General features: G+C 42.3%; 3 protein-coding genes across 3 annotated transcripts; 2 read left to right on the plus strand and 1 right to left on the minus strand.

Annotated features, from left to right (window-relative positions):
- Nucleotides 1-548: 548 nt before the first annotated feature.
- On the minus strand, nucleotides 549-5862 carry LOC127779732 (CDPK-related kinase 5-like). The gene is made up of 11 exons (XM_052306624.1): nucleotides 5059-5862; nucleotides 3981-4111; nucleotides 3284-3325; nucleotides 3076-3184; nucleotides 2684-2762; nucleotides 2273-2569; nucleotides 2085-2197; nucleotides 1669-1776; nucleotides 1525-1587; nucleotides 1265-1432; nucleotides 549-1161 (listed from the first exon to the last, which is right to left on the minus strand). The coding sequence occupies exons 1-11, from the start codon at nucleotides 5605-5607 to the stop codon at nucleotides 1021-1023; spliced, it is 1800 nt and encodes a 599-aa protein (XP_052162584.1). The 5' UTR covers nucleotides 5608-5862; the 3' UTR covers nucleotides 549-1020.
- Nucleotides 5863-17157: 11295 nt separating this feature from the next.
- Nucleotides 17158-18123, plus strand: LOC127780306 (uncharacterized). Its single transcript, XM_052307214.1, has 2 exons — nucleotides 17158-17444; nucleotides 17811-18123. The coding sequence occupies exons 1-2, from the start codon at nucleotides 17158-17160 to the stop codon at nucleotides 18121-18123; spliced, it is 600 nt and encodes a 199-aa protein (XP_052163174.1).
- A 2103-nt stretch (nucleotides 18124-20226) lies between these two features.
- On the plus strand, nucleotides 20227-23674 carry LOC127780577 (uncharacterized). The gene is made up of 2 exons (XM_052307500.1): nucleotides 20227-21865; nucleotides 23045-23674. The coding sequence occupies exon 1, from the start codon at nucleotides 20287-20289 to the stop codon at nucleotides 21475-21477; it is 1191 nt and encodes a 396-aa protein (XP_052163460.1). The 5' UTR covers nucleotides 20227-20286; the 3' UTR covers nucleotides 21478-21865; nucleotides 23045-23674.
- Nucleotides 23675-24057: the final 383 nt, after the last annotated feature.

The following is a 24057-nucleotide window of genomic DNA, read 5'->3' on the forward strand; positions in this document are numbered from 1 at the left end:
TACTACTACAATTTCTCTCCATACATTTTCTTTTCACCATTCAAATTCCATATCTTACCTACTATTCTCAACCAATCACAACTTTCTTCTATTTAATTTCACCAATTTTCTCAATATACTCCTAAAATTTCTTATATTTTGGAAGGGAGATAGTATTGCATTATGTTAGGTCTAGTGCTTATATACTTACTCTCTCCGTCCTAAAATACATATCCTAGTTCAACAAATGTGGACATAAAGCTGTCTAAATTTATTGGACTATGATATGTCTCATGTAGTCCTAGATTTTATATTTTGGGATAGACCGGTACTTTATTTAGAGTTTATAAGCTAAGCTAAACTATATTGGTTTGAAATTTTTATATTTCATGTAAAACACCAAGAAAATAATTCATCTAAATGCTATCAATATAATCACAGATCCATAATTTTCTAGAGCTAAAAATACTCGGCTGCAAGAAATATTTGAATCCGAAGCTGTGAATATGTGCCCAATCGTTGTAGCCCAATCTTCATCAGACATTAAGAAACTGGAGGAGAACACAAGATGAACACCAAAAAAATACCACATTTTTTTCATTCTGAATCAGTATAACGGCACACTTGACAATGGCAGCATTAAACCACCCTCTTGGACATCAGGATCCTTACTTCCTTAACAGCAGGCGACTTCGCCCCAGTTCCAGAGGAACCAGGGAATTTTACAACACAACTGGGACAGTCCCAACAACTGAACAGGATGGCTATCCTAAAGACTGTTAGAGACATCACATGTTGCAGACATGGGGTGAGGTTTTTCATTTTTCCTATCAACTAAAATGGTGGTGATCAGTAGGCAGGCGACAACAAACTGAACTCTATACTCAAATTAGTGAGAAAACAAGGACTGCTAGCACAAGCTGTTATCTTCGGTCGGTGGACTCCGATCGATGATCGATGTTTCCTTGCAAACTTGTCTGGACCGATTCAGCTCGCGCTAGGGCAGCATAAATTTGTGCTGTCGTTAGAGAGTATCAACAGCTATCTCATCTTTGACAAGGACCTGCTGGACATGCCATGCAATAACTTGACAAATCCAAGGAAACTCAATTTCCCGTCGGTGTGCCTGATCCAATCTTGCAGAACAACATGCAATGGCACTGAAGGGCTGAGACCCAGTTCCTGAGAAAGAACAAGTGAAGGTATAAGGAAACCAAATCGACCGATCAGAAAGAACATGAGATCGACCAATTAGAAAGAACATAGGAAGGAAGGCATCGCATACAGAAGCTAGTTCATCAATTACGATAGCTCGATTGCCATCCTTCTCAAAGAAATCATAAGCGGAACGGGCATGTTGCTCCCATCTATCTAATGCTTCAAGCTGGTGCACACTAACTGCTGCTGCACAGAACTCTTGAAAGTCCATTCTTCTGTACTGAAGAGCGCTTAACTGAAATGAAGATCCCGTTATAAATAAAGCAAGTACAACTATGCATGAATGGAAAGTCTGTCCTTTTTAAAAAAAAAAAAAATCAAACATACCGAGACAAGAATCTCCTGAACTCGTGATTCCTTCATAGCATCAGTGGCTTCTCTTGTTAAGGCCTAAGAGAATGAAAACAATGGTCAGGAAGTAGCTTAAAAATGAACAGAAGAGAGCATGTCAGGGCGCTATGGTGGACCAACCATTCTGATATTATCTAGAGTGATGCATCCATTTCTGTCTGGTTCCAACAGAGAAAACTGTCCTTTCAGATAGAAAAGCTCATCAACAGTCAAAGTCTTCGATAGAGCCTGTAACAGGTCAAGAAAGAAAATACATTAAAATAAGTGTGGATTCCAGACAAAGTAAAATTGGACAATCACTGGACAAAATCCTGAATGCAATTGGCACGAAAAAAAATCTAGGATTTCTTGGAAGTTGAACTAACAAAATTATGGCAAAAAAAACTATAACTGGTCTAGTTCAAGAATTTATAGGAGATAACCGCAAAAGAAATAATATTTTTTTACTAAAAATGCAAATTACTTCACGGCCATTAAAAGATTACAGCATTTACCTATGTAAAACAATAGGAGAAAAACAGAACAAGTTTTATTACCCTTAGAGCAGCTTTTCGCAATGATGAGGAACGAATATAAGCTTTGATAAGTCGGAATATAAGGATGTCCAGTGGCAGCTTAATGTCATTGTAATTTCTGATCCATGGATGACCTGAAAACGAAATATAAATATTACTAAGAACAATTCATCATTCATTGGAATCCATATGGATAGGATGGATCTTACTTAAAGCCTGTGCTGCAGTCATTCTTCTACGTGGATCCTTGCAAAGCAAGCGCTTAACAAAATCCATTGCTTCCGGAGTAAGAGAAGGCCAAGGTGCCTCATTATAACTGGGGTCAGCTTTGAGAACGGAACGGAATATGCCAGATTCAGTGCGTGCCCAAAATGGACGACTGCCACAAAGGAGAATATATGCAATTACACCTATACTCCAGACATCAGCTTCTGTGCTATAGCATCTGTGCAGAACTTCAGGAGCAACATAATAAGCACTTCCAACAATATCATTTAGCCTCTCATCTGCATAAATATTAGAAAAGCATATTTAAGAATCTGTTACCAGCGAACCATATTCACTTGTGGATATAGTAATCAATAAGTTAATCTTGGCTGTTTGAGCAGTACGAAACTAACCTGGTTTTACAAAATCTGATAAGCCAAAATCAATAGCCTTAAGTTGAGAGTTCTCATCTTTTGAAGTAAATAGAAAATTCTGAAAAAGGATCATCTTTTGTTAGTCTCTCAATCGTGAAAACAGTTCACATAATTGCACAGAAAAAGGAACAGTAATGAAATAAATAGACCATGCAAGGAATGTTATGAACAAATAATAGGATAACTGAATACTGCAATGCTCAAGATCATGGATAGGACGTAGAATGGAAGAAGAAACATAAAAATAATTGCAGTTTCCATTAAAGGCCTGGCTAGTTTTACTGTCATCATGAAATTCAGCGCTTCAAAAACATCAAATATGAAAAAGCTGACAAGTAAACAATGATTGGGGTGTCGAAAAATCACATCACCTCTGGCTTGAGATCCCGATGAACCACTCCTTGAATGTGGCAAAATGAAACGACATTTAATATTTGCACCAGAACCGCTTTTGCATCATCCTCAGAGTACTTCCCACCTCTAATTACAGCAAATGAAAAACAGTTGTACTAAATCAATTTGTAATGAATATTATAGTGCTGTGCTTGTACCCACTACTAAAGTTTGCATTTAACATACCTGGAAAGTATTCTATCCAGAAGCTCTCCTCCTTCACACAACCTAAAAAAATAGGACTTGGATCAATCAATAGGAACTTTGAACATCAACAGAACATGGTGTGACACATGTTAAAAATAAATAGTGAAGAGGATTTACACATATCAAGGGATCACCATTGGGTGAAGGTATAAAATAAAAATATAAATGCATGGAGATTTTCTTATAGAAGACATTGCTCCTTAGGCCCGTAGAGGTAAAATTTGGCTGGGTGTAATCAATGAAACTTATACCATTTAAGTTCATTTTAACTGCATGTTAATCTCTTTTTTTAAAAAAAAAAAGCTAAAAGAACTTCAGGTAAGGGTACACCACCCAGTCACCTACAAAGGACATTAATTTAAGTTCATTTTAACTGCATGTTAATAAGACAAATAATTAATACCGTATATTTAAACTATCAATGCTACCCTGGAAAAAAGTTGAGTTGTAGTTACTGCTCAGAGCAAGAACATACAATAGAAAGGAAAGGGTAATTAATAATTGGGAATTTGGGGTGAGTGGATAGAATATAGTATAATCATATGAAATATGAAACCTGGGTTTTCCCATGAGTTAGTGGAAACTCAGGCAGTGGAAGAAACTTAGGTTTTTCTATGAGTACCATATGAAATATGAAGCCAATCATATTGCAACTTTGCAGGTATTGGAAGCTTACTCCATTACTATGTACACATTGTCATTGTCCTCATAGGCATCATAAAATTGAACCAAGTTCTTGTGTCCCGCCAAAGCTTTCAATATTTTCACCTCCCTTCGGACATCCTCTATAGCAATGGATGTTGTCATCTGATAAAATCAGAACAACCCCATACGATGTCAAAAAAATAGGTACAGTTGTACATATCAAGAACTAAGTTCATGCCAAGTGGCGAACTGCGAGTAATTGAGAATTCTTTTCCTCCTAAAAGATGATAAATAAAGGTAGTACCAGAATAAAAGATGTTAGAACTACATGTACTCTACAACAGTAACAGAACGATATTGCCAATTGCCAAGGAGCTACCATAATCAAACGTAATTTCACAACAAATAGCACCCAGGCTTACTCAAATCTCATCATTCAAACAGGCATATATTTACAGTAGAAAACCTTGCATGCTATGCAAGAAGGCAGAAAGTATACAGCAGAAAATATTGTTCTACAATGATCCTCAAGGGCATGCAATGAACTGGTGAAGTTTCGTCATGCTTGCAATGCACAACACAGAACTGTACCATGTTAATACACAAAACATACTGTCGGAAGACAGCATTGATCTCGAAATATTTATCGAAATTGGAAACAGCAATCCTACTCCTTTAGGTAAATGCTGTTCTTCTATTACATGAAGGGGGCCACATTTCTTAGGAAATCAGTTGTGCACTAGTGCCACATCATAACTCTTTGTTATTCGGACATCGTTTGCTTTCGCAGAAACGAGGTTCAAGTTTTCACTAGTCTATAAAACAGAGATGCAGACCAAAAAAAAACACATGAATGTATGATGATTTTGTGCAAAATCAGCATATGATGAACACCATAGTGCATTAGCCAATTGCGCCATCAACAAATCTACACCACCTCCAGGAAATCTAAATCCTCACACCGTCATTTCCCAGAAAATTGGCATGCAGATGCACATCCAATTTCTTCAAATTCCACCAACCACACAGTCACACTCACCAAACATGGAGTTGATTTTTCCAGCATTTGCAAGAAAAAAAACAGAAACAAGCAAAAATCGGCACATCACCTTGGCCTTGGGGATGACCTTGACGGCGACCGCGTCCCCCTTGCGCGCCCCCTTCTTGATCTTCGCGGCGCAGGTGTAGCCGAAGTGGCCTCTCCCCACCTCGTCCCCCATGTCGTACTTCGCCGCGAACCCCTTGTTGAACCCGAACCCCTTGTCGAGCCCGCGGCCGCCCTCCCCTTCCACGTCGCCGCCCTCCTCGGGGATCGACGGCCGCGGGGGCCCGTGGCGCCGCGCGAGCGCCTGCCGGATGTGCTTGGCGGGCGACGGCGGCGGGAACGGCAGCCGCAGCAGCCGCCTCGCGGGCGTGGTGGGCGCGGACGGGGCGGGGGACCTCCGCGGGGAGGAGGCCGAGAAGAGGTGGTGCGCGGGGCTCGGGCTGGGCGTGGAGAACCCGAAGAAGGGCGACGCCCACGGCTTCGTCTTCCACGCGGGGGTGGCCGCGCCGGACCCCCGCGGCGGCGTGGCCGGCGGCTGCGGCCGCTCGCGCGGGGGCGAGCAGGCGCCGTCGGCCTCCTCGTGCGTCAGCGGCTTCGCGTGGCATCCCCCCATGGCGTCGCCTCGCCTCGCCTTCGCCTCGGCTCCCTCCCCCGCAAGCGAGCTCGACCCACCCACCTCCTCCTGCGTCCCCGCGGGATCTGGCAGCTGTGGCTGTGGGCTGTGGCTACCACGCGGCGCGAGCGGTGGCCATGGCGGAAGCGGAGGTGGGAGAGAGCTTTGGTTTGGAGAAATGGAGTGGGAGAGGGGGGAGTGGCGAGGTAGTGGGGGGTGGAGGCGAATTGAAACGGGGAAGGTGGAAAGAGGAGTAAAGGCCAAGGGTGAGTGAGCTTCAGCTGTGCTCCCTCAGAGTGACACTGTGACAGTTGGTGTTGGAAAAAAAAAGAAGAAGTTCGTATTGTTGGCTAGTTAAAAATGGCTCTAATTCATCTACTACCTCCGTTTCACAATATAAGTCATTGTATCATTTCCCACATTCATAATGATATATATCTATTTAGATTCATTAATACCAATATGAATATAAAAAATGCTAGAATGACTTATGTTGTGAAAATGACGAAGTAGTTTTGTTTTTATATTTTATAAACGAAATGGTTCAGAGTGACACTGTGGACAGTTGGTGTTGGAAAAAAAAGTAGTAGTTCATATTGTTGGCTTAGTTAAAAATGGCTCTAATTAAAAAAATGGTTCTAATTCATCTAGTTTTGTTTTTATATTTTGTAAACGAAATGGGTCTATGTACTATCGGTGCGTACGATCTATGTCCGACTCAGCTAGTGTATAGATACAAATGTTGTGTTTTTCTGGGCCCACATGGGGAGAAGCCGAGTGTAAGGATTGGTGGATGAGGCGCGGTCGGATACTATTCGTGTGTTATGGTCGTAATTATAGCAGTACTTTTTTATTTTAAAAAAATAAGTGGGGCTGTTTTTACTCCGGTTTGGCTTATTACATTTCATGTAATGGAGAAAATACGATAAATCTTATTTTTCTAATTCTTAACGGAAGTTGTTTTTGCTCAGGCTTAACGGAGTAGGTTATATTAACCAAAATTATAGAAAATAGAAGGAGTCATACAAAATTTAGTACTATAACAAAAGCTCGATAAAAGGTGGAGCTGGCTTAATATGTACCCATAATGGGGTTCACATCGTCTGCCGTTTTAGCTGACGGCAAACATTGCCGTTGCCTTCATCCCTACCACACATCCTTCTATCAACAGCTGCATGCAGTGGTCCCACCATTTATAATTAATTAGGGACTACTAATCAGCAGAATCACTTATTTATCTTCCAAAAAAAATCAGCAAATAGAATCTCGGCGGCAAAGTGAAGCAAAAGAAGAATTTGGTTGACAAACTACATAAAAAAAAAGAAAAGCCTAAGGTATGTATGTATGCTAAAAAGAAAAAATAAATGAAATTAAACGTTCATTAGTTATTTTGTTGTAAATCACAATTTAGGTAACCATGGTCCACTGACAGGCTAAGAATGGGAATGAAGTAGCACATGTTGAGCCATTGAAAGAGAACATATTGGAGAATAGTAAAAAGAATCTCACCAGGATTTTAAATTTTTGGGTAGCTATACCCAGCTACTGGCGGTATGCTAACCCTGACTTTTGTTTTATAAGATTTGATAAATTCCAATTTTTTTAACTTATATCAGTTTATACATTTGTAGGGTGATTCAGATGGATGTGAGTTGTATTATGAAGGACTTTATCAGTAGCTTCATTTCGCTGCTCGTTTTTGGATGAAAAATACTCTATCTGGGACATAGTAGTAGTGCAGCAATGCTGTTTTTGTCAAATGAATACTTAAATATTTTATAAGACATGTACTATTGTTCAAGTATTTAGATAGCTTCTTAGTATAACAGAAGCTTGCTTTGCTGTAGTATTTTGCTCTGCTCTACTTTTGTTTTCGTGCGCTTTGGCTGATTTTTTTAAGAGAAATAAGTGATTATGCTGATTAGTAATCCCTAATTAATCACAAATGTTGGGACCACTGCATGCAGCTGTTGATAGAAAGATGTGTGGCAGGGATAAAGGTAACGGCAATGTTTGCCGTCAGCCAAAACCGCAGACGATGTGAACCCCCCATAATGACAGTGAGGCTAGCTGGTGGCTTGGCTAGATGGTGGTTAATTAAGTTTCTCCTTTTCTTTCTTTTCTTTCTTTGCTATAGGTTTAGATGGGGTCCATGGCTTTGATGCTAAGGGATTAACATGTGGATGGTTCTCATTTAGGACGTTTTGATTTTGGATGGACTTGGAGGGGTTCTTTTCGAGCTGATGGATTAGTCGCTGTCAGTTGGTGTTGATTGAGTCTTTTTGGGTGGATGCGAGGGCTGTGAGCATGTGATTTTTCGAAATGGGATATGGGCATGTGAGAATGTTCTTTTCAAGGGGAAGGAGGCACAGTATGGAGATAAGGGGAGATTGGGAGACCATATATACGAGTAAGATTTAGACTTTAGTTTTGCCGATGCAAAACCAAAAAAACTCATCACTTGACGCTTGCTTGTCAACAGGTGTGTGTGTGGTGAGGTTAAAAGTATGGCGTGTATCCGAAGACGGTTTTTCAGGTGTATTTATCAAAAGTTTTTTTATATAAAGATTACATTTATGAACTAGTAGCTCCTGTAACATATCATATATAGATTGGAGTAATATGGATTCATTCTTTTATGCTTCTTACGCGAGCAACTATCTCATTTTTAGCGTGCTTTTTCTAAACTGTTAAATGATATGTTTAGTACAAAAGTTTTTTATATAGATGTTTTTTTAAAAAAATTGTATTAACCTATTTTTCTACCTTTTGAATCTGAAATACCTATGCATTTCAAAATATCTTGTCTTACAAAGATCAGGTTGAAAACGAGATGCGAATGAATTTTCAGATATTTGCATAGTGGTATTTGCCGTATGATAGGGAAATTTGTGTAGTGACTGGTAAGATTTTTCTTTTTGCAATAATAGCCCCCATAAGATGGGAGAAATAAAACAAGTCAATTGTTCCCATCTTCTTTCGCTTTGTTCCCCAACAGAGCCACTTGTGGTAGTTTTGTGTCACTTGTCTGAGAGTGACGTCAGTCGGTTATAATAATAGGTTTGGTTTAGCATTAGTTTGTTGTTATGCTATGCACAAGCTTGACACCATCTCTATTTAATGGCCATCCTGCCTATTTAATTAGATAGTACTGTGGTGCCAAAAATTAGCTTGGTGTCCACTTACAAGTAAATGGAATGGGGGTCCAAGCATTGCCCCCAACATGTGTTGATTTTTTGGTATCATGTTTAATATTTCTCAACATTCTTTGGTATCATAAGCTTGTCTGCAACCAACCACTAAGAACACTGGACAAGAAAACAAAGGATGTTCATCTTCATCAATTTACACGTCCAAATTATGAGATGACCCACTAGGCCTATAGATCATAACACATAAAGCAAGTGAATAAATATTGTCAACAACTAAACTCAACCACATCAGCATGGCCACCTCCTCCATTTACATCTTATGTACTATTTGTCACTAGTCTTTGTTACTACATTTTGACTTAAGAATAGTTAGATACATCACATTTCGCATTTCTTTTTAGCGCAGGCACTTAAGTTTTTCTACTTAGACCCCGTTCAGTTTAGCTTCTAGCTGGATTATCATAAAATGAAACAAGTCCTTAGCGCAATGATTAATTAAGTATTAATTATTAAAAACTTTAAAATATGTTTGTTTAATATTTTTTTAAAAAAAATCTATAAAATTGTTTTTAGAAACACATTATCTAACAATTCGGAAAACCTGCTAACGGAAAACGAGAAAAATCTCAGCCCAAAGCTGAAACGAACCTAGCCGTACAATTGAACCGTTGACATAAAACACCTCGCCCCCACGTATTATTACATTCTACTTTAGAGGCAATAGATAGATGACAAACCTAGAGTGCAGTCCAATGGTACTCCCATTATTAGTGGCCATTATACTCAGTCCATTACTTAAAAAGGCTAACTAATTCTTTCCCAGGTGGCTCCCCTCTGTTAATTGCCGGTGGTTGATACAGATGAGCATGGAGGTTACTACCACCAACAACCAATCTTTAAAAGGACATAACGGAACTACTCCCTCCGTCCAAAAAAAAAAAATGTCAAACCCTAGGTTTCCGTGCCAACGTTTGACTGTCCGTTTTATATGAATTTTTTTTATAATTAGTATTTTCATTGTCGTTAGATGATAAAACATGATTAATACTTTATGCGTGACTTATCTTTTTATTTTTTTAATATTTTTTTCAAATATGACGGACGGTTAAACGTTGGACACGGAAACCAGGGTTTGTCTTTTTTTTTTTTTGACAGAGGGAGTACACCTTTTTTTTTCCTTGGATGGAGGCAACCAAAACCAGCTAGCAAATCCAATGCAAAATGCAAGACATGTCCAACTCACTGTCCATCCATCCAATATGATCCAAAGGGGGGGTTAGCTCAAGAAACGCCTTTAAAATCTCTCATCGTTCAGCGACAAGGGTCCACACGGGAACCGATAAAATCCAAGCATATGAGACCAAAGAAAGAAAGAAAAAGAGAATGGTTCACGCAAGAAAACACCAAAAAGCGAAAAGGCACGCGGACCTGTTCTTTTGCTAAAGGAACAGAAATATGGATTAAATAACACGTTTTTCGAGCTGGTAAACTGTATAATTTTCATAAAACTTCTTTACACATGATTATTTTTTTAAAGAAAGTATTTTATAGTAGAAGTTAGTTAATTTGTTTGTGTCATGAAATAGTGATGGTAAAATCAATTTAGCTATTCAGTCATTCAGCTGTTCTGAGGGGGAAAAAAGCCCTAGCACCAACCCTAGATTTTTCATATTTTGATCATTCTAGAAAACTTATTCAACAAATAGACGTCTAAACAACTTATTCTAAAAATAATTATTTTCGCAGTGCCAACGTCGGCGTTGTCGATGGTGCCAATGAGGTTGGCGTCGTCCCCTTGACCTCTTGGTGGAAGCTAATTCACTAATGTGAAGGATGAGTGGACGACGACGCCAACAATATTGGTGCCAACCAATTTATAATTTTTTAAAAGGATCTATTTGTACTTAAAAGGATCTATTTATAATAAAAATATTTACAAATGGGTCATCGGCGCGAGCGTTTTTGGTGCCGAGGACCTATTTGTAAAAAAATTCAAATATATTATTTTCTACTGCAAATAGATCCTAGGTGTCAATGATATTGCCGATGTCCCCCTTTGTATTTGTGACTTAGCTTTCACCGGAAGGCGAGGGGGACAGTACCAACGTCATTAGCGCCGTCATATTGGACAACGATGCCAATAACACTAGCGTCACGGAAAGGATTATTTCTAAAATAAGTTTTTAGAGATCTAATTATAAAATAAGTTTCTCAAAACGATCCAAATGTGAAATCCAGAGCAGCAGCCGGGAAAGCAGAGAAAGAGAGAGAGAGAGAGAGGGAGGGGAGTAAAGTTAAAGGGAGAGCGGGTACTGTAGCGGTAGTCCTGGGTACAGTAGTAGCTGAGCTCACGTGTACTGCCATGTCTGGGCTGCCTGTCGGAGCCGAAGAGGAGAGGGCTCCGACTCCGCATGGCGACGCAGGAGAAGAAGCGAAGACCGAAGAATTGCAGGAGTATGGGCGTATGGCTGTGTTTGCCTGCTATGGAGGCTGGTCAACAGAATTGTCAGAGGAAGTGTTCACCGTCACTTGCCCCAAACATAGACAGGACTGGTCCAAGGTTTGTGGAGAGCACACAACACACGGACAGCTGCTGCTGCACACGGGCAGTTGCTGTCAAGAGGTTTGGTAGTATTAATTTGACGACGAAGGAACCATGGATCAGTACTATTTTCAGAATAATCTCGTATTTAGCCTTTTTCTTCCCCAAAACAAATTTATCTTTAAGTAATCATTACGTTGAAGTGTGAACATAAGAGATCATTATATTGGAGATAGATAAAATTAAAAATAATTGTATTACTATTTGATAAGGATTACGTATTCTAGTTTTTTTTAATTTTATATTGATATTTGTGGTAGGATAATTTACTATTCTTAAAAAAGTATCGAAAGATATCACATTTTCTAGGTACTAAATATCTTAATGTACCAAAATTTATAGTATAAAATTTTATTACCTCCAGGTATTTTCGCAAGAACTATAATTTCTCTTTGTGGTATGTGTGAGAAATTAATTTATTTTGTAAAGGATAGAGTAGGTGCATGCATGCATTTAATGTGATAGGCATGCGTGCTTGATAATAATAGCTTTAGGAGGTGTGTAGATCCTTTAGTCCTAGGACTAAACACTTTAGTTCATGGTTGTTTGGATATAGGGACTAAAAGTTATTAATTGCATTGTAGAATGACTATGTTATCCCTAAAACCATACAAAGAGATATGCACCATGCCCATACATAGGGGCAACGGGTGGAAAGAAGCTACTTTCGTCCAAATAAGCTCCTCCTATAGGGACTAATGAACTAATGCACTGTTGATGCGTTGGTCGTTAACATGCACTTTAAGTCCTTTTTAATCTCTCCTGTTTGGGACTTTAGGGACTAAAAAGGACTAAGGTGAAGGGACTAAGTTTTAGTCCCTCCAACCAAACAGGGCCTTATTTAGGGTTATTTATAGGAGTGGTGAGAAGTAATTTTCATTTAGCAAACATGAAATGAAAGATATGACAAAAATGGTTATAACTTATAAGTTTTTGGCGTGTATTAACATAGTAGCGTACGAGAGGTTTGGTATATGACAGCAACGGAAGCTTAGTTAGTTAGTAACAGTATGCTTTTAAGTTTTAACTGTAATATCTCATGTTTATTGATGACAAGTTTATATAATAGAATTATGCGTATAAGAATCTTGACAAAAAAAATAAAAGTAATATTTATTTGGCAAGAGCTAAGGGAAAAAAGTTGATATAATGTTTAAATGCACTGGTGTATGGAGTATGGTCTTATCGTGCAGCTTGCTACAACAATAACATATGTAACGTTGTAGTCAGATTTTAAATCTCCAACTATAACTGGTTAAGAAAGGGTCTAGCTTTATTCTGATGTACAATTTAGCCGCTATAACTTTATTTAGCTCGCTATAATTATTTTAGAAGGTTGTCGCTAAACGTCTTAACTCACTATTTAAAACATTGGCTGCAATAGTGACAGTTGTGGAGTCATAGTAAAGTTATACCGAACACACCATACAGTATTTTAGAAGAGTCGAGAACAATAAAATGACTTACACTAATCTTAATTTTACTTGTGTGATTGTTTTACACTAGTCAGGTTATTATACCGAAAGGTATAATTTATAAGTTGTCCTATCTACTTACATTTATCATATTTCCCGTGAACGCATTCTAAATGAATCATGTCCCTAGAAAAAGCATAATGTTTTTTTTAAGAAGAAGAAGAAAGACTTGAAGCAATCCCAATTTAGACTCGGAAGTGTGGTGTACCATCATTCGAAACGTCCTTAACAAGAAGGGCATGGCATCAAACCAAAGCCATCAAGTTCCAACCACGTACAGCATCAGTTTTGCACATTTAACACCACCGAGGCGGCGCGCTGCAGCGCATCAGCTTTCATTGCAGCTGTATGCATCGGATGATCCATCCATCCATCCACCCATCCATCGACCACATCGACTTTGATTGCAAACCGCCAAGTGCTACCACTCCTACTCCTCGGTCCATCCATCCATCCCCCTTGCCCTCGCTGCAGATCAGAGCAGCAAATGCGTGTACCTCGCCCATCCATCCTCTCTAGCTTTGCAGCATTAAGACCCTGTTTGGAACAGGGATATTTGAACACTAATTAAAAGTATTAAACGTAAACTAATAATAAAACTCATTTCATAATTCTGGACTAATTCGCGAGACAAATCTATTGAGCCTAATTAATCCATGATTAGCCTATGTAACGCTACAGTAAACATGTGCTAATTATAGATTAACTAGGCTTAAAAATTTTATCTCACGAATTAGCTCTCATTTATGCAATTAGCTTTATTATTAATCTACGTTTAATATTTTTAATTAGTGTTCAAACATCCGATGTAATAGAAACTAAAAATTAGTCCCTGTATCCAAACACCACCTAAGACCCCGTTCCCGACTGATGAAAAAAATATATGAACGACATATAAAACGAGGAAGTCATCGGCACACAATTAATTGTGTTTTAATTATTATAAATTGAAAAACATATAATTTAATATTTTAGAGCAATTCATCCTGAAAGTTTTCACACAAAATATATCGTTTAGTAATTTGAAAAACGTGATAACAAAAACAGAGATAGAATCCACATCTTAATTACTACTACCTCTGTCCCCTAATATAAAGAATATTCACTATTTTCTTGTAACGTTTGGCCACTCGTCTTATTCAAATAAATTTATGCAAATATAAAAAACGAAAAGTTGTGCTTAATATACTTTGGATAATAAAGTAAGTCACAAATAAAATAAATAATAATTTTTAATTTTTTTAATAAGACGAATGATCAAACAGTGCAAGTAAAATATCAAGACCCTTGTATTAGGGGACGGATGGAGTAAAAAATAACGAAACCTATCTCCAATGGAAAGCGAAGCCGAACGACCTCTCCCCGCCGCCGCTGGCCGGCGGAACAATCGGGCGGAGGCGGCGCCGGAGTTGGTTGGGGATCTGATCGCTCACGAAGGGAACCCATCGATCCAGCGATCGGAGTCGCTTCGTTCGTGGTACGTGAGTAGGTTTGCATGGCGTAGATGCGGGTGAGCTGCGATGGCGATTTGGAGGAGTACAAAAATGGCGGATTCATCAATCAATCCGGGGACCTACGATTGGAGAAGCTAGGAGAGGAGCAGGAGAATAATTTGCTTGCGCCATTGATTACTCCGATCCATTCACGTAGTACTACTCGTACTACGTTCGTTGTCTTTTGACATTTTGGTTTGTTCATTGATTGGCCTGCCAGGACAGTTCGTAGAGACACGGCCACATGGGTCATTTCTTACCTCAGACTTGGCAGGCCTTGAGCCCACGATGCAACCCAGCCCAATTCTAATCCGGCCTACCCCACCACTCTATCCAAATTTATTGTTTTTTCAGAAGATAAAGAGATAATCTAATAAATGCCATTGACAATCGTCTGAATCCCAGAAATATCATCGATAAGTGTGAGTTCTAAGAAATGCCATCGTACAAACGAATTTGTCCAAAAAAGGGTTTTGGGTTAGGGTTTAGGGTTTTGTCCATTCCACACCGTTAAGTTCTATAGGATGAACAGTGTATTTAAATGCGCAAAATAGACGGAATCCTAACATCAATGGTATTTTTGGGATAAAATCGTTTGTACGATGGCATTTCTTGGAACTCACACTCGATGGCATTTCTAGAACTTGGGCGCTTGTCAATGGCATTTCTTAAATTATCTTTAAAAAAAGAAAAATCCACATAAACTTTACTCTTCTTTAAAGAAAGGTATGTAACCTCCTATGCCTCCTGAGCGATACCTCTTTATAATACAAGTAAAAGTAGGATTAGAAATTCAACTTTATATGTAGAGATTTGCTCCGGTCCAGCAAAAAGTATTTTGAGGTACCGGTACCTCATGGTATAAAATCGTTTCCGATTGTTGGATCTAACAATCCCTGTCCGGCCTAGCTAGATCCAGCAACTGGAAACGATTTGGTACCGTGAGGTATCGGTACCTCAAGATACTTTTTTCTGGACTGGAGCAAATCTCTTATACTCCAATCTTTTAAAGGTATTGCTATTAGTAAGTGTTAGTATGAAATTTTTTTTGAAAATATACTTCTTTTTTTTATATTTTGTGATTATATACATGCATAAGATTAATTTGTAAAAATATACCCAATCCGCAAAATAGATGCGTGGGAACGAGGACGACCCGTAGAATAGAGGTGGGGGAGCGAAACCCAAGCCGGTCCCGCGGAACCAGGATGCGGGACCGAGCCAGTGCCGCAGGCCGGGGAGGCGGCACCTGGAGCTGGCGCGCTCCCGCACGCCGGATGCGCGGGACCGGCTCTCCCGCATGCGTCATTCCCCCAAAATAGCTAATACATCTCCGCACGAAAAACGGAGCAGTCCATTAGCATGTGATTAAAAATGGATCAATATAATTTTTTTAAGCAACTTTCATATAGAAACGTTTTGCAAAAAGTACACCGTTTAGAACTTTAAAAAGCGTGCGCGGAAAAAGAAGGAGATGAGTTGGAAAAATTGGGGGAATAACACAGCCGACCAGGTCGGGGCCGGCACGGTCCCGCGCCGCCATTCTGCGGTACCGCCGCGCGGCAAAGGGCACCATCACTCCCGCACATCGATACTGCGGTACCGACTCGGTCGCGCAATCTAGCCGTGCGGGACCAGCTCGGTCGCCGCGCGACCGGCTCGGGTTCCGCTACCGCATCCCCAGACTGCGGTTTGCACTCGCTCCCGCGCAACCGTTCCGCGGATTAGGTATATTTTTGCAAATTAATTTCAGACACGTATATAAATGTAAAATATGAAAAAACAAAGTATATTTTCAAATTTGATTCGTGTTAGTACGAGGTATATACTTCAATACTCTGTTGAGAAGTATGGCCGTATTTTGTTTTTTTTGGCAAAAACATTTTGACGTATACGGACACACATTTGAAGTATTAAATGTAGGCTAATAATAAAACAAATTACAGATGCCGCCTGTAAACTGCGAGACGAATCTATTAAGCTTAATTAATCCGTCATTAGCAAATATTTACTGTAGCGCAACATTATCAAATCATGGTATAATTAGGCTCAAAAGATTCGTCTCGCAATTTATATATAAATTGTGCAATTGGTTTATTTTTCGTCCACATTTAATGCTTCATGCATGTGTTCAAATATTTTATGTGATGGAAAAGTTAGAAGTTTGAAGGGAACTAAACATGCATGTGTCCAAACATTTGAAGTGAGAGAATAGTTGGAAGTTTGAAGGGAAATAAACACGGCCTATATCACTCCTTCCTAATGCTATGAGGTATATTTTTCTTATAGAGAAGGGTATTTTTACCCGGCCTGTACATCACATACGGCCATCGAAATAGGGAACTTAGTCCCGTAAACAATCCAATCTGAACTTAGCCCCAAAATAGAGAACTCAGGACCTTAAAATATTACTCAGGTCATTGTAACCACTAGACTATGAGACCTATATACCTTCCAAGTACCCCATCGTCCCAAATAAACCAAGCTCGCAAGTGAGCTATGGGCACACTTATCAAGCTCGTAAGTGCTGCAATTCTGCAAAAGCTTTATATATTTAACTTTGTTATAATAATTCTTTAAAACCACACTTTCAGCTTTGTAATGATTAATTCATTCATTTCTACACTAGGATATTATTAAAAAAAAGACAATCCATCATTCATTCGGCTGAAAATAACTAGGCACAATCGCACGTCAGAAATGAAAACAACATATTTATTCTTGCCAAGTTTCACTCCAAAGTTGGAAGAGACATCACATCGGATTCACCGAGACGAACACCTTGAATGCATCATCAATCAGCGGCGAATGCTATCTATCATGCTGAGATGCGTGGCATTATTCCAGTCCAGGCAAAGAATCTCCACCCTGCAGAGATCGAGCTCATCGCCATCGCCATGGCTGGCAACGAAGCTGATGACCATACGAGCGCAGCGGCCACTGTACTGAGAGAGTTGTCGGGGACTAGGGTGGAGGTGGCGCGCGCCCGCGAGGCGGCGGTGAAGGCGTGGCTCTCCGCCATGCCGCTCGGCGAGGAGCTCGAGAGGCTCCGCGCCGAGCTGGCCGCGGCCAAGAACCGCCTCGCCGCGACGGCGGCGGAGATGCCGCCGCTCAAGTCCGCCATCGCGTCGACGAACGACGCCGCCGTCGCGAGGAAGGAGGCGGCGGGGGAGAAGCGGGCGGCGGCGGAGGAGCTCCGGCGCCGCGTTGATCGCGCGCGCGACGAGCTGCGTCGGCTGCGGTCGGAAGCCGCCGCGGCGAGGGAGGAGATTGGGGCGGTGGAGCGGCGGGTGCTCGTCCGGCGCCAGGCCGCGCGCGCGCTGCAGCTGGCCGAGCGCGCCGTGGCGGCGGAGGCCCACACGCTGGCGTGGTCCGCGGCCGCGGCCGCCGAGCAGGCCGCGCGCGCGCCGGGCGCCGGCGCCGACGCCGCACACCACGACGTCGTGGCTCTCCCGGCGCGGATGCTGGAGGAGCTGCGCAGGGGCGTGGAGGCCGAGGAGAGGAAGGCCGAGGCGCGCGTCGAGGAGGCCGAGGCTCTGCGCCGCGCGGCGAAGGCGCGCCGTGCCGCGGCCGCGGCGAGGCTGGCCGAGGCGCGCGCCAGGAAGCGGGAGGCCGCCGAGCAGGGGCGCCGCCGCGACGCCGAGAACGAGCGCAGCGACAACACGGCGAGGAGGAGCCGGAGCGGCGGGACTCGCCTCGCCGCGAGGAAGCTACCCAGCTGGCTCTGCGCCATTGGCCGGAGTGGCGGACGTTCCCAAGCAACAGCAATGGCGGCGCATGGCACAAACAGATGACTTTCTCAGTATGTGCGACATCATTTTTTTTTAAAAAAAAACATCAGTATAAGCGCAAACGCTCATAACATGTGTACACTTTTGTTTTGGTGAGCGATGAAAACTTGATGTAATGGTTACGGTTGAACTTCCTTAACTTTTTTATTTTGAATTGTTAATTTTTGAGTGAAGTATGGATTTCTCTTTGAGATCAAGATTGTAAGTTTTTTCTCGGTGTTTTCAGTGAATTTATTCCCTTTGAAATCTATAACTAATATAAATATTTGGATTTTTCCAATCGTCACCAAAATTTTCGGTCCGCCAATCCGTTTTCGCCGCGCCGCGTGAGTAACTTTCCTATTTTTTAGGCTTTCGTCCACAAGTGACGCCCTCCGCCCTCGCATGTATCACACGACGAACAAAGAACAAAATCGCTCAATCGAAAATCGGAAACAAAGTCCAAATCAAAACCCAATCACTACCCTACTACAAAAATAGACATTATTGCCGGTTGGGAACCGGCCTTTGGTGGTGATATGATTTGCAAAAGAAAAAAAAAAGCAGGCTCGGCTCGAACGCTCCAAATCCATAGAAAATAAATCTAAAAGCGAGAGAGAAAAGGAATCACAAAGTTCATAAATCAAGTGGATGATTCCAACAAAACAAATCACATAATATACATATTAAATAATCGATCACACATCACATAATCAATATTACAAAATTTATCACACGAATTTAGAAATTCAAGACCACTTGCGGCCGTTGCTCACCGTGGAGAATTCCGGCCACTTGTTGCCCTGCAGACAACCGCTTCCGACGACATCAGAGGGATAGAGGATGGGGGAAGGGAGAAGATGAGGGGGGAAACTGACCTTTGGCATCGGTGTCGGGGATGACGCATGCCTGGTTTTGTGATGAAGACAAGGAAGAGGCGGCTCCAGATCTGGTGGAGGCCGCCACCATCATGTCGCCGGGGAGTGGTGAGCCGTTGGCTTCACCGCAGGGAAGAGACGAGTCGGGGAGTAGAGAAGGCGAGCCGCTGTCGCTGAGAAGTGACGAGCCGGGGAGTGGAGAAGGTGCGCCGCCGTCATGGAGAGAGAAGGCGTGCCGCCGTCGTGGGGAGTAGAGAAGGCGCCCGCCGTCGCTGGGGAGTGGCGAGACGAGGAGAAACTAGGGTTTTCGTCGACAGCCGGGAGGGATGGGGTTTTGTCCATCCGACGTCAGTGCCCGGCTGTCCGATAGAAACCCTATGATCGGACAACCGACACCGGCCCAAGTAGAGGCGCGCATGGGTGGCTTCCCCGGCCTAGGCCCAGGTTGTGGCCCGGGGTGGTGGGAGCACCCGCACGTGCGTATAAGAGGCCGTGGGCCGACCGGCCAGGCTGGAAAAAAGTCTGTTCTAGGTCCCTCGACCGAAGAAAAGAAGTTTAATTCTATATCTTAATCTTAACAACTAATTAAAAGATTCGTAACTTTCCGTTCGTCACAAGACGAACGAAGACTCATGGTCACCGCTGTCGCGGAAGGCCAAACACGGCTGCTACCTACGGTGCTACGGTCGTCGATTGGTCTGAGGTTGCTCGCTGGTCAATCGTGGTGCTGAGCGACCTCATAGATCTACCCATATCTTCAGAGTCCATGTTAACTTGCACCGTGTAAAGGTGGAAATCAAGCCGGCTTTGTCTTTTTTTTATCTCCCTTTCTTCGATTTTTTTTGAAAAATAATTTATTATGAGCTACTATATTTCTCTCTGTCATTTAAGACTTTTTCTAGCGAGCAAAAGTACCAAAGTAGTGTGGAAATAACTTTGGTTAAAAACAAATATTTTTAGTTTTAGTCACCGTAGCGAAGCATGGGCGTTTTGCTAGTGATTGTTTAAATTTCGAAATGCAGTGGTGGCCCAAATGGACTCTCTATAGCTTGTTGGGCCTTAAAATTTCGTCTTGAAATCTAGCCCATCTTGCTATAGGAAGTAGACAATTAGTAGATGCAGCAGTATTATTAGCTGTCGGGATTTGCTCTTAACAGTAGTGATTAACTGTAATTAATCATCCACGCCACTAATCTCGCCAAGAAGGTCGTAAGCAAGACTGACAAGTGGGCCCCACAGAGCAGTCAAAGCACCCACTGCTGCCTCGCGTTCTCCATCTCCTCCCCTCACGCACCCAGACGACGACGAGATGGATTTCTCCGGCGGCGGCGGCCGCGGCGACCCGGCACGGTGGCTGGAGATCGCCGGGAAGCTGCTCGCGGCGCGGGACCTGGTCGGCTGCAAGCGCCTCGCGGAGCGCGCGGTGGACGCAGAGCCCCTCCTCCCGGGCGCCGACGAGCTCCTCGCCGTGGCCGACGTCCTCCTCGCGTCCCAGCGCCTGCTCCCCTCCGGCCGCCCCGATCCCATCGCCGTGCTCCACCTCCAGCCCAACCCCGACCCCGCCGAGGTCAAGCGCTCCTACCGCCGCCTCTCCAACCTCCTCTCCTCCAACCCTCGCCCCGGCGCTGACGCCGCCCTCCGCTGCGTGCAAGAAGCCTTCGCCCACCTCTCCGATTCCTCGGCTAATCCCGCTCCCGCTCCCGCTCCTCCTCCTGCTCCTGCTTCCGGCGGCGACGCCTCGGCCGCCGCGGCCGATGCGTTCTGGACGGCGTGTCCGTACTGCTGCCATGTGTACCAGTACCAGCGTGCTCTGATGGGGCGCGCGCTAAGGTGCCCAGGCGCCGGCTGCAGGCGCGCGTTCGTGGCCACCGAGATCCCGGCCGCGCCGCCGATTGTGCCGGGCACTGACATGTACTACTGCGCTTGGGGGTTCTACCCGATGGGCTTCCCGAAGGCCGCTGATCTGAGCACCAACTGGAAGCCATTTTGCCCCATGTATCCATGGAATTCGTCGTCTCCGCAGCAAGCGCCTGCCGATGCTGGTAATGTTAGCAAGCAAAATGTTGAGAGTAATGGTGGAAATGTTAATATTAATGTCAATACACCGCCGTCGAATGCACAGCCAGCGAATAAGAGCGGCGCCAGCAGCGGTGTTGGGGTCGGGCCATCTAGAGGTAGGATTAAGAAGACAACAGCCCGCAAGAAGGTTGGTGGTGGCTTCAAGAAGAATGCCTCTGGAGGCGTAGAAAGTGGCATTGAGCCATCGTTGCTTGGGCCGGATTCGTGGAATGGGGTTGCAGAGAGTGGATCGATGGTAGGTGCAAGAGGAATTAACATAAATGAGGTGGCAAAGGGAACTGATGGCAGCAGCATGATGCATTTCGGTGGGGACGAGGAAATTGGTTTTGATTTGGATGTCGATGCAACGGATGCTATATTGGGGAATTTGCAGCATCTGCCATTCTTGAGGGATGATGACAATGCCAGACGGTTATTTTAGTAGTTGCTGCGGTTGGTGTAGGTATTCCAAAGAAGTGGTGTATGCTAGCCTGGTTGAAGGAATTCCTGCATGGACCGATCCTCTGCTGTCGCTTTGCGTTTGTTGTCATCATGTCTCATGTTGCTCTTGTGTTCCTTGGAAATGTACCCTGTGTCTGTAGTTAGCTGGTGATCTCTTGTACCACCTGGCTGAGTAATCTTTAGTCTTTACTAGTTTGTAGACTGTAGATTATCCCCCAAATTAGTTGGGGGACGTGTAGTATTTATCAGCTGCAAATTAATTGAAGGAGTTTACTGGCGAAGGAAATAATGCACTCTGCATGCCCACATGGATGATCAGCAAGGCTTAACGAAGAGTTTATCATGCAACTGAGTCTCATGGAGCTCCGGTAAGTCAGTGGGACAAGTTAAGTTTATGTTCTCGGTTTATATAAAGCTCTTCCCTCTTTAGAAGGCATGTTTTAATTTTGTGGTGAACTTGTAGCCTGACTGAATTTGAATTGTTTAGGAGTATTACACAGATTATTAGAGTCTTATGCTTTTGATCTGCTGACATGAATACCCCTGGATATTTTGTTGAATGATGATCAATAAATCATCATACTGCTGTAGGTTGTAGTAGTTATATGATCATCCTGCTATAGGCTGTATCCATTCTTCTGGTCAACATTCCGTTTTATTACCTGTTTATAAAAAAATATTAAACTCTCATGCATGGGGTCTTATCCCTCTTCATTTTGAGATTGCACTAGATACATCTAATACAAGTGGGTTACACTTTCTTTTTATCACTATGTTAATATGAACAATACCCTGGTAATGTGAGAAAGTCATGAATTGCACTTGAGTTAATAGAGCTCACAATCGGCAATAGCCAATAGCCAAAACACTGTAAAATAATAGAAGAGGGTATGTTATGGTTACTGGTGTTAGGGCATATTTAATTACTCGGTGGTCATGAATTTTAACACTCTCTAGACATATTATTGAGCTTGCTTGCCTGCTTTGCCAGTGTGGTTCACTCAGTTGATGAGCTGACAAATCCATGTTAACTGCAAGTTGTGTTCTTCTATGCACCCAACAAGAAGTTCAGTAGATTATAGAAAACAATTCAACCTACAGGTTAACTGCGATAAGCAAGTAACCAGTATAAATACATCGAACTCAGTAGCATATGCTGAAATTGGGATGCAACTCTTATACCAGGCTAGCAGCCTGCTATAGCGTGTACTGTATACCGGGTTCCACCAATTGCCTTTTATGAGTGTTAACAGTTCATCATGCAAATATTTCTTATCTTAGTCAAGCGGAATGCTGAAGATGGAGCTCTGGTTACCATCTCATACATCCATGCCATAATCATCCCTGGATGTATTGCATCATGACTTATAGTGCATACCTGGTAGCAATTGGCATCTCTTTATAAAAAATTGACAAGGGAGTTTCCCTTCGTTTTGTTTGCACACATAACATCTCCTAAAATTGCATGTACTACGCTTTTAAATTTGCCGTTCTGCTCAATAGAATGATTGTGAATTTAAAGTGATGGTTATGTTCTTTTGTTTCAGATGTCTGGGTCATCTCAAAATCGCTCTGTATTTTGTGACATCAGTTGATTCCTTGAGTACTTATATCAAAGCAGCTGAATAAGAGGATTCACATGGCCTGGTTTAAGGATATCGGTAGCTTGTAATTTATACTTGTCTTCTTCGTTGTTACTTGTTAGCTAGGTTGTGGATGTCCTAAGTCCTAACTGAAAATAAGTATGGGCCATATGCATGTGTGTGCATCCTGTTTCCGTCAATGAGCAATGAAGCAGAAAATACTTCTAGTGACTATTATGTTACTTCGCCATGTTAAATATCAGACTCCAGTAACTCTTCTGAATTTCTGGTTCTTTGTGCATTAGTTAGCTACTTTTACTGTCCAGTTAATCTCCATCTTTTGCTGCTGGTATTGTGATGGTTTGTGCTCCAGAACGCTGAAAGCTGTGGTGCAGCAACTCCCTTGCCGTCCCAGTTTCCCTGTATTCTGCATGCCGTGCTAATTTTTATCTGCGAATTGCGATTTTACACCTTTTATCCATCTGTAAATTGTAATTTCCGACTGTGTTATGATCCGGTGCTCTCTGTGTACTGTCAGGCATAGCATTTCACATGCTAGTCCTAGTATTTGGCTATAAATTTCTGTGATTACTCAGTGGTTGCCATGGCGTCTGTCTGTCTGAATCTTGAGCCATCATTTTACCTCAGTTTTCTGATTTTACCTCGGTTTTTATTAGCACGTTTTTCAAAAATACTAACCAGTGTGTTCTTTTTTTTAAAAAAAAATCTATATAAAACTATATTTTATGTTTGTACTATTTAAATCTCAATTAATCATAAAGATTGAGCCGAGTTTAATTGCAATCAATTACGGGAAGATCATTTCGAGATCTTCAAGGCTAGTCCACGAGTAATGGTTGTAGGTCCATTACCGTCTGGCTCTTTGAATTGTAGGAATGTAAATAATGGAGGAATAGGAAAAATGCAAAAATCTAATATGAATGTAAGTGTAAAAACATGCAAAATTTTCAAAAGAG

This window comes from Oryza glaberrima, chromosome 7 (genome assembly GCF_000147395.1).
Source record: "Oryza glaberrima chromosome 7, OglaRS2, whole genome shotgun sequence".
Taxonomy (NCBI): domain Eukaryota; kingdom Viridiplantae; phylum Streptophyta; class Magnoliopsida; order Poales; family Poaceae; genus Oryza; species Oryza glaberrima.

What these genes read in the sequence shown, in the direction of transcription:
- LOC127779732 (XM_052306624.1), bottom strand. Translation starts at nt 5,607, where the DNA reads ATGGGGGGATGCCACGCGAAGCCGCTGACGCACGAGGAGGCCGACGGC. An exon ending in ATCAGATTTTGTAAAACCAG is followed by an intron (nt 2,570 to 2,683) that starts GTTAGTTTCGTA and finishes ATATTTATGCAG; the next exon opens with ATGAGAGGCTAAATGATATT. An exon ending in TGCGAAAAGCTGCTCTAAGG is followed by an intron (nt 1,777 to 2,084) that starts GTAATAAAACTT and finishes GACCTGTTACAG; the next exon opens with GCTCTATCGAAGACTTTGAC.
- LOC127780577 (XM_052307500.1), top strand. Translation starts at nt 20,287, where the DNA reads ATGGATTTCTCCGGCGGCGGCGGCCGCGGCGACCCGGCACGGTGGCTG.
- LOC127780306 (XM_052307214.1), top strand. Translation starts at nt 17,158, where the DNA reads ATGCGTGGCATTATTCCAGTCCAGGCAAAGAATCTCCACCCTGCAGAG. An exon ending in GCGGAGATGCCGCCGCTCAA is followed by an intron (nt 17,445 to 17,810) that starts GTCCGCCATCGC and finishes GGAGCTGCGCAG; the next exon opens with GGGCGTGGAGGCCGAGGAGA.